Source organism: Populus euphratica, unplaced genomic scaffold (genome assembly GCF_000495115.2).
Source record: "Populus euphratica unplaced genomic scaffold, PopEup_1.0 scaffold65.1, whole genome shotgun sequence".
Classification (NCBI taxonomy): Eukaryota; Viridiplantae; Streptophyta; class Magnoliopsida; order Malpighiales; family Salicaceae; genus Populus; species Populus euphratica.
In genome coordinates, this window is record NW_011499943.1 from 188,686 (window position 1) to 204,808 (window position 16,123).

The 16,123-nt window shown below is 40.4% G+C and overlaps 4 protein-coding genes across 9 annotated transcripts in view; 2 read left to right on the forward strand and 2 right to left on the reverse strand.

The window, feature by feature from the left end:
- The window catches only part of LOC105137185 (DEAD-box ATP-dependent RNA helicase 42-like), a 21,245-nt gene extending 5,456 nt beyond the window's left edge, over positions 1 to 15,789 (reverse strand). Inside the window, exons 1-3 of one of the 6 annotated variants that reach the window (XR_844505.1) lie at positions 15,643 to 15,789; positions 11,965 to 15,427; positions 11,147 to 11,217 (exon numbers count right to left, since the gene is read on the reverse strand). Coding sequence is in view for 2 of the 6 variants with exons in the window: in XM_011042834.1 (XP_011041136.1) it covers positions 11,967 to 15,401 (3,435 nt within the window). In the remaining 4 variants the exon portion in view is untranslated. Of the gene's footprint in view, positions 1 to 10,887; positions 11,218 to 11,359; positions 11,927 to 11,964; positions 15,428 to 15,642 lie in introns of those variants that run through there. The other 5 variants (XR_844508.1, XM_011042834.1, XM_011042833.1 and 2 more) reach the window with 5 other exon arrangements.
- Positions 309 to 3,049, reverse strand: LOC105137189 (cinnamoyl-CoA reductase 1-like). Its single transcript, XM_011042838.1, has 6 exons — positions 2,876 to 3,049; positions 2,263 to 2,432; positions 1,841 to 2,026; positions 1,539 to 1,701; positions 908 to 1,097; positions 309 to 718 (listed from the first exon to the last, which is right to left on the reverse strand). The coding sequence occupies exons 1-6, from the start codon at positions 2,991 to 2,993 to the stop codon at positions 583 to 585; spliced, it is 963 nt and encodes a 320-aa protein (XP_011041140.1). The 5' UTR covers positions 2,994 to 3,049; the 3' UTR covers positions 309 to 582.
- On the forward strand, positions 3,049 to 7,156 carry LOC105137188 (protein FAR1-RELATED SEQUENCE 5-like). The gene is made up of 2 exons (XM_011042837.1): positions 3,049 to 5,597; positions 6,502 to 7,156. The coding sequence occupies exons 1-2, from the start codon at positions 3,471 to 3,473 to the stop codon at positions 6,664 to 6,666; spliced, it is 2,292 nt and encodes a 763-aa protein (XP_011041139.1). The 5' UTR covers positions 3,049 to 3,470; the 3' UTR covers positions 6,667 to 7,156.
- Positions 8,059 to 10,301, forward strand: CDKB2;1 (cyclin-dependent kinase B2;1). The gene is made up of 8 exons (XM_011042835.1): positions 8,059 to 8,356; positions 8,683 to 8,824; positions 8,945 to 9,006; positions 9,228 to 9,339; positions 9,436 to 9,529; positions 9,627 to 9,696; positions 9,789 to 9,927; positions 10,023 to 10,301. The coding sequence occupies exons 1-8, from the start codon at positions 8,148 to 8,150 to the stop codon at positions 10,113 to 10,115; spliced, it is 921 nt and encodes a 306-aa protein (XP_011041137.1). The 5' UTR covers positions 8,059 to 8,147; the 3' UTR covers positions 10,116 to 10,301.
- Positions 15,790 to 16,123: the final 334 nt, after the last annotated feature.

Here is a 16,123-nt window from a genome sequence, read left to right on the forward strand (position 1 = left end):
TGATTCCGTCTTCATCGACTTGGATAAAAGGAAATGGCCATTATATGCAATATAGTCATGGTTGCAAGCTAGCTCATGAGATGGTAAAAAGCTTGTGAATTGCCGGTGAGGCAAGTTTCACTGGTTTAAGCCTGTTCCGATGGTAAAATGCATCAAGTCAATGGTTACTACTACTAGTCTAGCGGATATCGAACAAGTTCATATAAACCAGGGCCTGACATAATTCATCGGTCTCTGCAAGAAATACTTTTCGGGACACCACAAGTAATAATTCATTAATGCTTTATTCCAACTTCTGCAAGAAATACTTTTCAGGACACCACAGGTAATAATTCATTAATGCTTTATTCCAACTCTCGAACCAAGAGATATAAAACAAACAGAAACCTCGAGATTGACATGTAAAACCCTTGTCCAAAATCAAACAATCGAGCGCATGGTTTTGGCTTAACCTTTGACAATTATGTCAACATGGCTCAATAGCACAGCGCAGACAAATCACATTTATTTAGCCAAATATCCTCCTCCCTGTGAAACCCGTAGACAGAGCAGGTGAGGATAATTTGAACAGTCTATTTTTGTTTAATCCAGGAGTCCAGTCTTCTGATAGCTTTCCACGGAGTCAATGAGAGTTTCCTCCAATGAACGGAAACTCCAACCGAGCCTCTGCAACTTTTCTGAACTGATCATCACTGCTTCCTGCTCTTCTTCAGTGAAACTGGCAGTGAACAAGCAGATGTATCATCAAATTACCAAGAAACATGATAAAACCATACGTGGAAATCAGTACTCGTAAATGTGGCTCCGTTTGTGGCATCATCTATAAAAAGGGTTCCTAGAGAATCACAATGGAAAAGTAAACTCGAATGATTAGTTGGTTGAGAATATTATCTTACACCAGACTTACCTTTTAGGATAGTTGTAGTTAGGATACATGCTCCTCAATTTCTCCACTAGATCTTTAACTCTGATAGCGTGTGCCGTGCATATGTATCTACCTTCTGCCCGAGGTGTCTCATATGCCAAAAGCAGTGCTTCAGCCACATCACGAACATCTATTATTGGCCGAAGCTTGTTTTCCAACGAGTCGCACCCATCTGCAAGGGCAGTTCATACAGAACACCAGCTAGTAACGAGAAGATGACATATAGTATTTGCATTTTGACCTTGATAGCAAGTTGCTTGCAGTGACAGGGGTATAAGCCATTGTTTGCAAACTATGATATCAATGTTTCATGTTTAAATATTTATATTTTCCAAGAGTGAAAAATAAAAAGTATCAACAAAATTGTGCAAGCTGCTGTCGAAGTTCATCATCCAAACTACAGGATTACAGCCTAGCACGAATCGAATTACAGGTTAAAGCTCCAAGAATAAATTAAATACCAATTTTAGTGTTGGTGTTCGAACTTCCACAGAATTTTATCAGGGCATTATCACACACACACACTCATAAAAAATGCAAACAAAGATGACTATGTCACACACAACACACAGACAGAAATTGCAAACAAGATGTGGTATGAATAGCTAGCTACCTTTCAAAATCTTAATAAGAACCTTTGTACTTGCGTTAACTGTGGACTGCAGAATGGGCCCCAAAATGAGGGAAGGACAAATTGCTACTACATCAAGCCCGCTCCTTTTTGCATATTCCCAAGCCTCACTTTCTGCTACTGTCTTGGAAAGATTATACCAATTCTGGTACAGAAATAGAACTGGATATTTTAGTCTACAAACACTAACAATGATAAAGAGCATTACGAAAAGGCAGATCACCACTAATATTCAACTTGGAACTTCCAAATTTGCACTGAAATTAACTTTTGGAATTGTTCACCTTAGTTGCTCTGCAGTATTCCTTATCAGACCAGCAATTCTCATCCATCACTTGACCCTTGGGCCAGCTTGGGTTTGACAAAACTGCACTTCCAGAGGACACAATGACAACTCTTCTTACCTTTGCCTCAGCACATGCTTTAAGCACATTTAGCGTGCCCTTTACAGCTGGCTCGATCACCTCCGCCTAAAAAAAAAAAAAGAGAAGAAGAAGAAGAAGAAGGGAAAGGCATGTCCTGCAATTAATTACCATCTAGTAGTGGCTAAGCTTTTAGTTATTCAGGTCATTTGATTGCTTGTCCACTCTGATCTATAATAGCCATGAGATGTATGGTCTGTTATTAATTACCATCTAATAGCGTGACTAATTTTAGTTATTCGGGTCATTTGATTGAAAAACATTATGAAGTAGCCGAAACTTGCCTCGGGGTTTGACACGGTAGTGAAGGGGACAGGGCTGGCAACATGGAAGACCCCTCTGCACCCCTGAATAGCAGAAGAAAGAGAGTTGTAGTCCAGTAAATCTGCCTTAAAGAGTTTGAGATTCTCCGTTGCCTGATCAATTTTCATCAAGTGAGCATTCTTGTCATCCGCTGCATAATATGATCAAGAAAATTATATCATAAGAAATAATTTCATTTGAGAAGCACTAGCTGCTCGTGCCCATGTTTCATCTGAGAAGGGATATGCAGTCAACGATGGCAGCTAGAAGCACTTCAAATTCAGATTTTGTCGATCAAAAACTAGCAAAACGAGAACAATACATGAAAAGCTGGGGCTATTCGGATTAGAAGAGTGCTAATTAGCTCCATAAAGTAGGCAAATCTAAAGGAAGGAACAACACAGAAACATGTAGTTAAGAACCGAAGTAAGTTGGTCAACATGAAAATATCTCTCAAGAACAGGTTACCTTCTTCAAAGCTGAAACTGTAAATCAGAAATTAGTTAAAAAAAGTGATACATGAAGTGATTCATACAACAAAAAATTAAAAAGAGCAGTGGAATGAGAGAGAGCGGTGAGAGGTATGAGAATTACCAGGATCTCTAACGGTTCCATGGACAAGATAGTCCTTAGAGAGAAGAAGCTTGACGACCCAAGAAGCCAAGTACCCTCCAGCTCCTGTCACGCAAACACTCCCCTTCTCCAACGCCATCTCCGAGCCCCAGATTCCAACTTGTTATTGCATCTTTATTCTGGACATAGGAGTGGGTTTTTTTCAACTTTTTGTGCATTGACTATGTCCCATGGCCCACAACTAGAAGTGGTGATAGTAATTAATTGTATCTGGGTAGACGGTAGACAAAAAACTGTATGGTATAACTCCAAATAAGGGCTACCGTCGGAGAAGAGCATCCAATCCATATCCCATCCTCGTTTCGTTAGTAAAATAGTTCCCATCTCTCTCTTACACACCCAAAGAATTCTCCCCAAAAAAAAACAACCTCAGACCCCCCCAAAATTTCCCTCCCTAGTACCTGCTTCTTCAAGAAATCAACTGTCAGATTGAGATCAGCAAGTCAAAGATAAAGATTTGAGAAATCTGGTCAGTCTCGGCTTCTTCTTCTTCGCATTTTAGCTTTTAATACAAATCCAGTCCCAGCAAGCAACCACTGTGTTTATCTATTTATTTATGATAATCAACATGGATCACTTGAATGTGATTCCCTTTGATAATATCAATATGGGTAGTGAAGATGACCCTAATTCTGCCCTTCACCTACAACACCGTCAACCTCATAATCTTGATTTTGATTTTGATTATCCCAATAATAACAATGATGATAATTTACTAGAACCCACTTCGTTATCTGACCCAAATCTTGATCCCTATGAGGGTATGGAGTTTGATTCTGAGCAGTCTGCTCGCATTTTCTATAATTCATATGCTCGTCGTGTTGGTTTTAGTACTAGAGTCAGTGTCTATCAGCGTTCTCGTCGAGATGGCTCTATTATTTGCCGTCAAATTGTGTGTTCCCGTGAAGGGTTTCGCCGTGAGGGCAGTGAGAATAGGTCTAAAAGGCAGCGAACTGTTACTAGGGTTGGTTGCAAAGCTCAAATGACTGTTAAGAAACAGAGTTCTGGAAAATGGACAGTCACAAAACTTGTCGAGGACCATAATCATGAGCTTGTGCCGCCTGATAAGGTGCATTCTCTCCGCTCTCATAGGCATGTGTCTGGTTCGGCACGGAGCCTCATTGACACACTTCAGGCTGCAGGTATGGGGCCAAGTGGAGTTATGTCGGTGCTGATTAGGGAATCTGGAGGAATTAATAATGTAGGGTTTACTAAAGTTGATTGCCAAAATTATATGAGCAGTAGTAGGCAGAGGACTCTTGGCCCTGGTGGTCAGGCTGTTTTTGACTATTTGAAGCAAATGCAGGCTGAGGATCCTGGTTTCTTTTATGCAGTGCAAGGTGATTTTGAGAACTCAACAGGAAACGTTTTCTGGGCTGATGCTAATGCAAGAATGAATTATAGTTTTTTTGGAGATACTATTACATTTGACACGACGTATAGAACAAACCGATACCGGGTTCCATTCGCACCATTTACCGGGTGGAATCATCATGGACAGCCTTTGCTCTTTGGATGTGCGCTACTCCTCAATGAATCAGAGTCCTCATTTGTTTGGCTATTTGAGACTTGGCTTGCTGCAATGTCTGGTTGCTGTCCCATCTCAATCACAACCGACCAGGACAGAATCATACGGGCAGCTGTTTCACAAGCATTTCCTGGAACTCGCCTCCGATTTTGTAAATGGAATGTTTTTAGGGAGGCCCAGGAGAAACTATCTCATGAATATCACTCACACCCCACTTTTGAACCCGAGTTCCACAGGTGCATCCATATGGCTGAGTCAATTGATGAATTTGAGTCTTGTTGGGAGTCACTTCTTCAGAGATTTGATCTCAGTGACAATGAATGGCTTCAGTCAATGTACAATGCTCGCCAGCAGTGGGTGCCAGTTTATCTCCAGGATACTTTCTTTGGTGAGATGTCCATATTGCAAGGTAGTGATAGTATAAACTCATATTTTGATGGGTACATAAATGCATCAACTAATATCCACAATCTGATTAAGCAGTATGAAAAAGCAATGGCTATTCGCCATGAAAAGGAGGTGAAGGCAGATTATGATACACTGAATATTCCACCTGTTCTAAAAACTCCATCTCCTATGGAGAAACAAGCAGCTAACTTATATACAAGGAGGATATTTATGAAATTCCAAGAGGAACTAGTTGAGACGCTTGCTTATCTTGCCACTGTAGTTGATGATATTGGATCAGCCATTACATATCAGGTGGCAAAGTTTGGTGAAGACCACAAAATACACCATGTTAGGTTCAATGCTTTTGAAAAGGGAGCTAGTTGTAGCTGCCAAATGTTTGAGTTCTCGGGTATTATTTGTAGGCACATATTAGCAGTGTTTAGAGTGAAAAATGTTCTTACTCTTCCATCTAATTATATTCTGAAACGGTGGACAAGAAATGCCAAAAGTGGGGTTGTGTTGGATGAGAACACTCTTGGGCTGCCATGTAATACCCAAGAGTCCTTGGCTGCTCGCTCTGAGAATCTACGACAGGAAGCCATCAAATATGTAGAAGAAGGAGCAGAATCAGAACATATTTATAACGTGGCAATGGATGCCATTCATGAGGCCATAAGAAAGGTTGCTGCTGCAAAAAGGTGCGGCTCTGCTCCTGTACAAACTACTGTGGTTAATGGTAGTCAGCAGCTCCTGTCGTGTAGTCTGGTAAGTTACTTATGCAAGGATTTATTTTTGCTTGGCCTGCATAGGATCATTGTTCTGAACTTAAAAATGTAGCACACGATGCATAGGAATTGAATCTTTACCAATCATTGCTATTATTATTTATGTTTAAATGTGCTGGGTATTGAACCGTATAAGATTCCAATCTATAGATCTTCTGGGAACCGTATAAGATTCCAATCTATAGATCTTATTTTTCACTAATTATTTGATTGGAAGTTGATAGGTCTTTTTGAATACAGAATTTTATGTCTCGGGTTCTACCTTAAGTAAGCCTTTATTTTAAACTTGGTGCTGCAAGAAGTGCTCATTGCGGAATTTTTTTCTCTTTTGATCCTTGTTAGTTCTGTTAGTGCTTTTCAGTGCAATGCTTATTGCTGCTGACTTCTTTTTTACAAACAACATTTTGCAAACAATGGAGGGCAATTGTATAAAGTCCTTCCAGCAAAGTATATGCATTTGACAACACTCCTGTAAAGGTTTTTCTATATTTCGATTAAATATATAGGGCAAGCCTCTCTCTTGCTATCTACAATCAGATCATCTTTGTCCCAGCCATAAAGAGTTAGCTTCATTAGATTAGAAGTTAAAAGCATATATATTCCAGTAAATTTGTGATTTGTCTTGTTTATTAGTGCTTGGAAGAAATTTCTCAAATGTATGAAACTAAAGCAAATAAAATCTGGGTCCCCAAACATCAGACCAAGACGATATATGACCTTCTGAATTCTGGTATGTGCTGTGCGTTTTAGGGGCGCAGGAACTTGCTTTCTGTTTTCTTATTTTGGTTCCTTGAGGGATTTAATTTGGTTGCTGTGTTTCTTATGAATGCACCTGTTTATCCATCCATCTAGATTAAAAGGGTTCTATTCCATTGCTTCTGCAGGACGAGGATGAGAAAATTCGGGAATTGACAGCTGAATTAGAACAGGCAAGTCAGCGATGTGAAGCGTATCGAACAAAATTGCTGTGTGTTATGAAAGACATGGAGGAATGGAAGTTGAGGATATCTGTCAAGGTTCAGAACGTGAGACTCAAGATGAAAGATTGAATTACAGCGATGTCTTCATTTTCATCATGTTAATCTAGAGTACACGTAGCAGAAGTTGTAGTTTAGTGGGCTTCGAATGGTTAAACTCCCCCCAGTCTTACTAGTGGTTAGCTCCTGGGAGAGGATGTATTGTCAAATGCTAATCTAATTGTGAAGTAATATCGACGTAACCCTGTCCTGAGGTCTAACTGGATGCCGCCATACAGTACACACCAAGATGAATTTTTAGACAGATATAGGGAAGTGCAGTTTGAAGGTCCATGTTTTGACGAGGAGAGCTGTATCTGTATGGTCCCTGTCATAGCTGCACATGACTACTAGGAGGGCCGTGTATCAGATTGATAGCAATTTAGGTAGTGTTTTTGCAGCCTTTTCAAATAACACATGCGTTGACAGGGAGACACACGCTTTGTGATTCATTTATATAAATTGTGTAAGCTTGGCTTCCACAGGTCCATGAATCAGTAATCAGTTGTGTTTTTTGTTTCCACTTTCAAATACACCTATGCTTCCTGCGCTTTTTGGGTGGTGGACACCTATGCTTCCTAGTAGTGGCTAACCAAAGCGTTGCTTCTTGGGTGGTGGACACCTATGCTTCCTAGTAGTGGCTAAGCAAAGCGTTGCTTTTTGGGTGGTGGACACCTATGCTTCCTAGTAGTGGCTAAGCGAAGCGTTGCTCTTTGGGACGTTCCACCGTGATTCGGAAAACTATCAGTTGCTGTCTTTTTCACACTCTCTTTTTATTTTTGGGTGGTTTCACCATAATTGCTTTATTTATTATATATACATGAAAAGTGAGTAGATATTGGAATCACATTAGTCAAGAATCGTTGTTATAAAACCAGCACATTGAGGTAAACTGATTGGGATTTGATTTATTTGTGATTTAATTAGCCCGATTAAAATTCATATAAAACAACTTGGTTTCATTTAAAAAATAATAATTAAAATAACAAGTTGAAGTTTGGTTTAATGCCAAACCTAGTTAGGAGTTAACTCAACAGGTGTAACCTAAATGAGATTAAGTTCAATTTTTTAAAAAAAAAAATTCTAAAACCATGTTGTTTTATTAAAAAAAAAAAAAAAAACTTGTAATGATTTTATTTTTAATGATCCTACTAAGTCCACCTAACCCTTAACTCATGTCTTGGGCTGATTCAGGAGCGGAGCTAAGATTTTATAACCATGAAGAAAATGTGACTTGTGGGCTTTTATGGGCTTGTACGAATAAGCCCATTTAGTTAAGTGGGATAAGATGAACATTTTAATAGTGAATGGGCCTATTGAAGCGCTTGTGCCGCCCAATTTTTAAAATTCAAAATAAGTTTCCGTTAGGGTTGGGGCTGGGCAACGATCAATAATCAAGTGTCATTATAAAAGGCAACAAAGCTTTTCGTGTCGTTTCATTCCATTTTTTGGGTTTACTTTGAAAGCAGAGAAGCAGTAGAGAGAGAGAGAGAGTAGCAACAGCAACGAGCACGATGGTGTCGGCGATGGATTTATTCGAGAAGCTAGAGAAAGTAGGAGAGGGAACTTACGGGAAAGTGTACAGAGCAAGGGAGAAAGCCACCGGGAAGATCGTTGCACTCAAAAAGACACGTCTCCATGAAGACGATGAAGGTGTCCCACCCACCACTCTTCGCGAAGTCTCCATCTTGCGTATGCTTTCCAGAGATCCTCACATCGTCCGGTACTCTCTCTCCCCCTCTCTATCCATCTATCCACCTTTGCTTTTCTTCCATCTACTTCCTCTCTAAGGTGATTTCATTTCTTCGACTCATGGATCTGTAGATTTTCTTAATATTCGGTCCATTTAGGGCTTAGATGAATTGAACTTGGGGATTTTGTGATCTGATTCCTCCAATTTGATGTCTTAATTTAGGGTTTGGGGTTGTGGATTGCTAAATTGAGTCAATTAATTTCCATGTGAATTGATTGATGTTCTCTTCTATTGTTGGGTTAATTAATAGACAAATAACTCTCTATTTTCTTTTTCTTTTTTTAAAAAATCCATAGATTGTTAGACGTGAAACAAGGGCAAAATAAAGAAGGCAAGACAGTTCTGTATCTGGTTTTTGAGTACATGGACACCGATCTCAAGAAATTTATCCGAAGCTTCCGCCAAACTGGAGAGAACATTCCTGTCAAAACTGTCAAGGTCTAAATTTTACATTCCCCTTTCTTTCTTTTTAATTTTTTTATCCTTTTAGTTTGAGAGGTTTTTCTTGTTTTCTTTTTAATCTGATCACAAATTTGTATGATCCTTATTGTTATGCAGAGCTTGATGTATCAACTATGTAAGGGTGTGGCTTTCTGCCATGGTCATGGAGTCTTACACAGGTTTCCTTTTTCTTTGTTTTCCTTGCTTGTCAACTCTGATTTACAATAGCCGTTTTCATCGTTATGTATTTATAACTGTAACAGGTTTCTTCCCCCCCCCCCCCCCCCCCCTGCTTGTCCACTCTGATCTATAATAGCCATTTTGTTTCCCTGATGATGTTTAGTTTAGGTGGAAATGATTACTGACATATCTAGTAACCCTTTATCTCGCTTCCTCTCAGGGATCTTAAGCCTCATAATCTCTTGATGGACCGCAAGACTACGATGCTTAAGATAGCTGATCTCGGACTGGCTCGAGCATTTACTCTTCCTATTAAGAAGTATACCCATGAGGTGATTAAATTAATACATGCTTGCTACATACCATATTTTTACGATGCTCTTACAATATCAGTTTGTTGAGCTAATTGAGTGGAATTTCTATTTCAGATATTGACTTTGTGGTATAGATCTCCTGAAGTCCTTTTGGGGGCTACCCATTACTCAACTGCAGTGGATGTATGGTCTGTTGGCTGTATATTTGGTATGGATTTCCTTATTCTTTTCGCTTCATCTCTTAAACTAATCTGCCAACTCTAGCATTGCTTAATTGTTGTGTTTGTGTTTTGCCTAAACTCTAGCTGAACTGGCCACAAAGCAAGCACTCTTCCCTGGAGACTCTGAACTGCAACAGCTCCTGCATATTTTCAGGTCAATGATTTTTGCATAATGATGGATATGGTTTTGATCTTGCTTTGTCAATTAGGCTTCTTTTTAATATTCGTTTTGAAGCTCTTGTACAGGTTATTAGGTACTCCAAATGAAGAAATGTGGCCAGGAGTAAGCAACCTGATGAACTGGCATGAGTATCCCCAATGGAAACCTCAGAGTTTGTCATCAGCTGTTACTAATTTGGACAAGGATGGGCTGGATTTGCTATCAGTAAGTCGCGTTCACCAACAATGACTGGTTTTTTATTGTTGGGATAGATGAACATCATAGCTTAATTGTACAAATGCTTGGCTGTATTTTTGCAGCAAATGTTGCAGTATGACCCTTCAAAGCGTATCTCAGCAAAGAAAGCCATGGAACATCCTTACTTTGATGATCTAGAGAAGGACCGTCTCTAAGAATCACAATGCTGCGACTAGGATGGGCAGCAACCTTGTTTGGTGATTTTAGGACCGGCAAACTGAATTTATGTACTGAATCTATTTGCTTCACTCAAGCATACTGATCGGAGTCTATATTTGTCTTGGTATGATCGCTTAATGTTGAATAATCTTTATCAATTTAATGCCATTATTGCTTGCTTATCTTGTACTCGTGCCATTATCGGTCAATTTCAATAATCAGCTCCCAAAAAGCAATGCCAAAGTTTCACAACTCTACGAAACTTTAACCCAAAGACTTTCTAATGAAATTAATTGATGCACGTTTTCACTTCGGACGTACATCAACGGCTCAACGTCAGTTGGGCGAAGTACAGTTGAATACGATATATTTTTCCCATTGTATTTCGAGGAGTCAATAATACGCCAGGGGAATTCCATGTCGAAGAAGAGGTTGATCAAAATACGAGGCAGAATAATTCAACCCCGCAACTTCTTATTTAGTAATGTACAGATAAGAACTTGCAATGGGATTTTGCTGAATCTTGTAGAGCTTCTACATTCGAAAAATCCCCGGCAATAAAACCAATTTCTCTAGCTGCTTCTGCTGTAATTGCCGCGTTTACTATGGAATTGTTTCTTTTTTGTGAAAGAAATTGCTAGGGGCTGTTTGGAAAACCTTCTCAAACTAAACGCATCAATATATATATACTTCTAGTTTGGGAACGTGATTCATTATATAAAACTAACACAATATATATAAAAAAAGGAAAGGGGAGAAAGAAGAGGGTAAAAAACAAAACCCGCTGCTGCAAAGGCTTATCAGCATGAATAATTTCTGATCCATACCGGGCACTAATCAAGGTAAATAATATACGCTGCTGCAGATTCATTACAGATGAACAGCCAGAAGAAGCTGACAACCCAATCCAGGAAGAACCACTGATTACAATCTAATTTGTGGTTTACGAGGTCAAAAGGAATCCAAGGAAACTTGCAATCCATCTCAGAAATGTTGTGAAACCAACAGTAACCTTGTTGCCCTTTACCACTCTGAGGGGTAAGCCCCTCAGAGTGTCAGCACAGTAACACGTGGCTTCCAGAACTTATCTACTCAGACCTGCAAAACCCCCAAATACGATGTCAGATCCCAAAAGTGATTCGCACCAAGGAACAAGAAAGCAAATATGGTAGCAGAAAGGAGTTCCAGAACAATCCACTTTGTTAATCTATGGGAACAAGAAGGCAGAAGCATCGCGCACCAGATCGCCATCTCTTCAACAGCCATCATAGCCAAAGGTTATGGGGGCAGAGAATACATTGGACATGCCAGCATAGGCTTAAACCATCCCTCGAGCCATGGGGAGAGGACAAGAAGAAAAAGAAAGAACACAAATTAAAAAATGGAAAAGAGACAAGGAAATGGACAGCAAATTTAAGACCTTATGGCTAACTTGAGAAGCTAGTTACAGGATATGAAATTGCATGAGAGGAGGGGCATATTTAAACAAGAAAGGAAACAGTTATTTGCTTGTGGCTCATCATCCCACAATGCTTTTGGGAAACACCATGAACCCAATTATCTAATCCTTCCCCGATTTCCATGCACCAAAATAATCCATATTGTCAAGAAAAAACATATCAGCAACTTTACAACTTTCAAACTAAGATAATTACCATTCAGGCATTGCCTACAAGTCCAAACTCAACCAGAAAGAAAAGGAGGAAATTAAAAATTACAAGAGTAGAAGTTATAAAGATATATGCAAAAAAAACATATCAAACACAATTTTATATGCAAAAGAGAAAGAAAGAAAGAAAGAAAGAAAGAAAAAAAGAAGAAAGAAGGCTATAATTGAGCTCTTACACTTATACAACAGAGTATTTGCCTGGTTGAGCTCCACCAGGAAGTTGATATGTTTGGTTCGTGATGTCTTCCAAAACATGTTTTAGATCAGCTTTAGCTCTCTTAACAGACTGCTCAGTAGGGCCCTCAATGAACAGGTACAGCTTGCGATCTCCTGGTCCTGGCACCTTGCCTGGTGGGAAAAACTGTCCCCTGGTGGTAATGGCAGCACCAGTCCAATCTGAAATTGGGCCCAAAGTTTCCTTGTGGGTAACCTTCCACCTAGCATTTTGGGGAAAATCATTGATTTCCAGCTCTGCTTCATAATGTTCAGGCATTGCATCAGCCTGGATCCTTGCAAGGTTGTGTTGCAAATTCATGGCGGCTGCCATTGCTGCTGCCCTGGCTGCAGCTTCATTATTATGAGCAAAAGGCAGCCCAGTCACAGATGCGACTGCTTGACCTTGATTGAGAGGAACAGGTAAACTACCATTAGAAAGCAATTGAGTAACAGAGTGAGGAGTTGGTGCCACAGGTGCAGGGATTTTTGAGACAGCAGCAAGAGCAGCTATCTGCTGAGCAAGGGCAGTCTGCTGTGAGATGTCACCACCTGCCTTCCGAACAACTTCATCTTCATCTTCTGAATCAGACTTCTCATCCTCATAGCCATATTCTTTTGCCTGTGCTTTCTTTGCCGCCATTCTCTTTTCATCCTCCTCTTCATTGAATTTAAAACCACTTCCACCATAACCAGTTCCATGGGCTTGCTCCAGACCCTGGTTCACTTTCACCAAGAAACCATCAGCAAGGGCTTTCAAGTCTTGTGGAACAACTTGCTCAGAGAGTTCTAATGCTTTTACAAGATCCGGTGCATATCTTGCATCATCCTCAGAGAAAAAAGTGATGGCACAGCCTTTGCGACCAGCTCGGCCAGTCCGACCAACACGGTGAACATAATCCTCATAGTGGTTTGGAACATCATAATTGATCACCAATTCTAGATCCTTCACGTCTAAACCTCTGGCTGCAACACTTGTTGCAATCAACAAATTGCAGACGTTGCTCTTAAAATCCGAAATGGTGGATTCACGGTCCGTCTGATCCTTACCCCCATGAAGTGAGAGGCAAGGATGACCAAACTTCAGCAAGTCCCTAAACAACGCATCACATTTGTCCTGTGATTGGACAAATACCAAAATTTTTCCCTTCTCGCTCCATACACCAAGTAGTTCTAACAACCTAAACCACCTTTGACCTTCTGGTCTTACCTCAACCAGCTGATTGATGTCCTTATTCACCACACTCCTCCCACCTACCTGTATTTCCACAGGTTTGTTCAGTACTTTACGAGCCAAAGTTTCAACCTGCCGAGGGAAAGTGGCAGAAAAGAGCACAGTTTGATGATCTGGTCGAATATTTTGGACAATTCTAGTGATTTGAGGTTCGAATCCCATGTCAAACATCCGATCGGCTTCATCCATAACCAGATATGTAACTCTACGAAGATTAGTGATTTTCCCTCCACTAGTGCAAAGAATGTCAATCATCCTGCCTGGAGTACAGACAACTATCTCTGTCCCCCGTTTCAATTCACTAATTTGCTGGGCAACACCAGAACCTCCATAAACAGGCACACATCTTATACCTAGGGCCTTAGTGAACTTCCTAATATCACTGTGGATCTGCTGCACAAGCTCCCTTGTGGGCGCCATTATAAGCCCAATTGGTCCTTCTCCAGCTTCAACAGGAGGCTGGTCCTTGATATGCCTCAGCATTGGCAGCACAAATGCAAGGGTTTTACCAGAACCAGTTTTTGCAATGCCTATGCAGTCCCGTCCACTCATAATTATAGGCAGTGCCTGAGCTTGAATTGTCATCGGTTTCTCATAATTAAGTTTCTTTATTGTCTCCAAAATTTTACTTGTGAGTCCTGTCTGGTGCCAAGTTTTAATTGGTTTCGGCACATCCTTTCCATGTATTTTCAACTCCAGTAGTTTCCTATAAGCAGTAACCTCCTCAGGAATCATCCTCAAGATCTCCTTCACTTCAATATAGAAATTCTTGCGGAAAGGACTGTAATCAATCTTTGAGTGGTCAACAAGGGACAGTTTCTCAGCTTTTGTTTTCTTCACCCTCTTCATGAACTCGTCATCATCCTCATCTTCTAAAAGAACTTCACTATTTTCAAGGTCCCCATGGTCTGAATCAGAATCTTCTCCAGGAATAATTCTCCCTAGAGATTTATGTGAGCCTTTCTTCCGCTGTCCTCCATTTATTCCTTCATCCTTCTTATCTTTCTTCTTTGAGTCTGCTTTATTATCATCAGCAATTTGAGTAACCACAACATTGTTTAGCATCTCAACCTCAGGTAAGACCATAGAATTCATGAAAGCATCCAATGGATCAATTTCCTCATCCACATTAACAGCATCAACCTCACTTTGTGGAGCAGAAATGTCATCCTCAGTGTCCACCATCATTGCATCTCCAGCTTCTTTATCAGGTATTGCGTTTTCCTCCTGGTCCATGTCCATCTCGGATTTGCCAGTGGGAGGTGCTTCTTCATCATCAGATTCTCCTTCAAGAGTCCAGGTTTTACCACTCTTAGATTCATCAACATTGGCTTCTTCCCCACCCTTTTCACTCTCAGTTTCTTCCTTCTTCCTTCTCAGTTCTTGCCATTCCTGGACTCTTCTCCTCCTCTTCTCCATCTCCTCGTCCAATTTCTTCTGCTCCTCCTCTAATTCATCTTCTCGGGTTTTACTCTCATTCTTATCACCGTCCTCCTTGCCACTCTTTTTCCTTAGGCTCTCTTCACTGTTATCCACGTGCCTGTTTGACCTGCTAATGCTCTGCTCATGCACTCTCTCCTTGGAGTCGTCATTGTCTCTCCTTTGCACTTTACTATCACGCTCCCCGGAGTCATCATCACTGTCACTACTCAATTCCCTGTGCTTCTCCCTTTCCCTAGTCCTCCTCTCCCTCTTCTCCCTGCCCCTCTCCCTTTCTCGCTCTTCTCTATCACGCTCCCTCCTCTCCCTTTCTCTGTCTTTCTCCCTCTCACGTTCCCTCTTCCCACTTTCTCTTTCTCTATCTTTCTCCCTCTCCCTCTCCCTCTCCCTCTTCTCCTCTTTTGCTATGTCCCTCTCCCTGTCTCTCTCTTCTCTGTCTCTCTTCCTGTCCTTAACTCTCTCTCTATCATCAACCCTCCTCCTTGTTGCCCTATCATCCCTGCCTCTGACTCTGTGCTTCTCTTTCTCCCTTTCCTTGTCATCAGAATCACTACTCTTGTCTCTCTCGGAACACCTACTGTTTTCGCGTTCTCTCTTCTCTCTGTCTCTATGCCTCTCTCCATTCCTCTCCCTGTCTCTATCTCGATGAATCCTTTTAGAATCCTCTTTCTCCTCCTTCCGTGCCAAATAATCATTTTTTCTAGGTTTAGGTTTCACATCCTCCATGATTGTTTGCTTGTGTGCTTATTTAACAGTTAAATCAACGAATCATCATTAGTGATTGATTTATTTATACAATCAAATCGAAAACTTTGAAAAAAATCCTAGCACATGAAATGATTTCAATTGCGGCCTTAACATACCGCCGGATTCAAAATTGGATTGCATAATAAAGCATAAATCAATCAATAATCGAATACGAAGAAAGAGATAAAAGAAAAAATTACGGGAGGGAAAAGCAAGGCACCTCAAACGTCTTCGAAGATGAAGATGGATCCCTCTCTCTGTGTCAAAAACCCTAATTGCCACTTGATGTCTGTTTTAAGCATGGGGATCGACCGTTTTGTTCCGTTATCTCTCTCTTTTCTTATTTCTTTCTCTGTTACTGTGTTTATATTTTCTATAATAAAGGGTCGGGCTCTTTGGATTGGATTGCGTGAGCATTACGTTTGTTATCTGGATTGGCTTGGGCTAACAAGATTTGCAGAAGATGATGGACCCGTGGCCCAGAAAGAAGGATAGAGATGTACAATTATATACTATGGGGGTGGGCTTTTGATTTTGTTGCTTTTTCTCCTTTCCCGATGAGCTTAAGTCCAAATTTATCTAATAAAATTTTAACTTGAATTTATTTTAAATCTCTGTTAAGTTATGTGAGAAAAAAATAACTTTTGAATTTCGAATTAAAATCAAAAGCTCTAATTCATAAATATGCTAACTGGACTTTG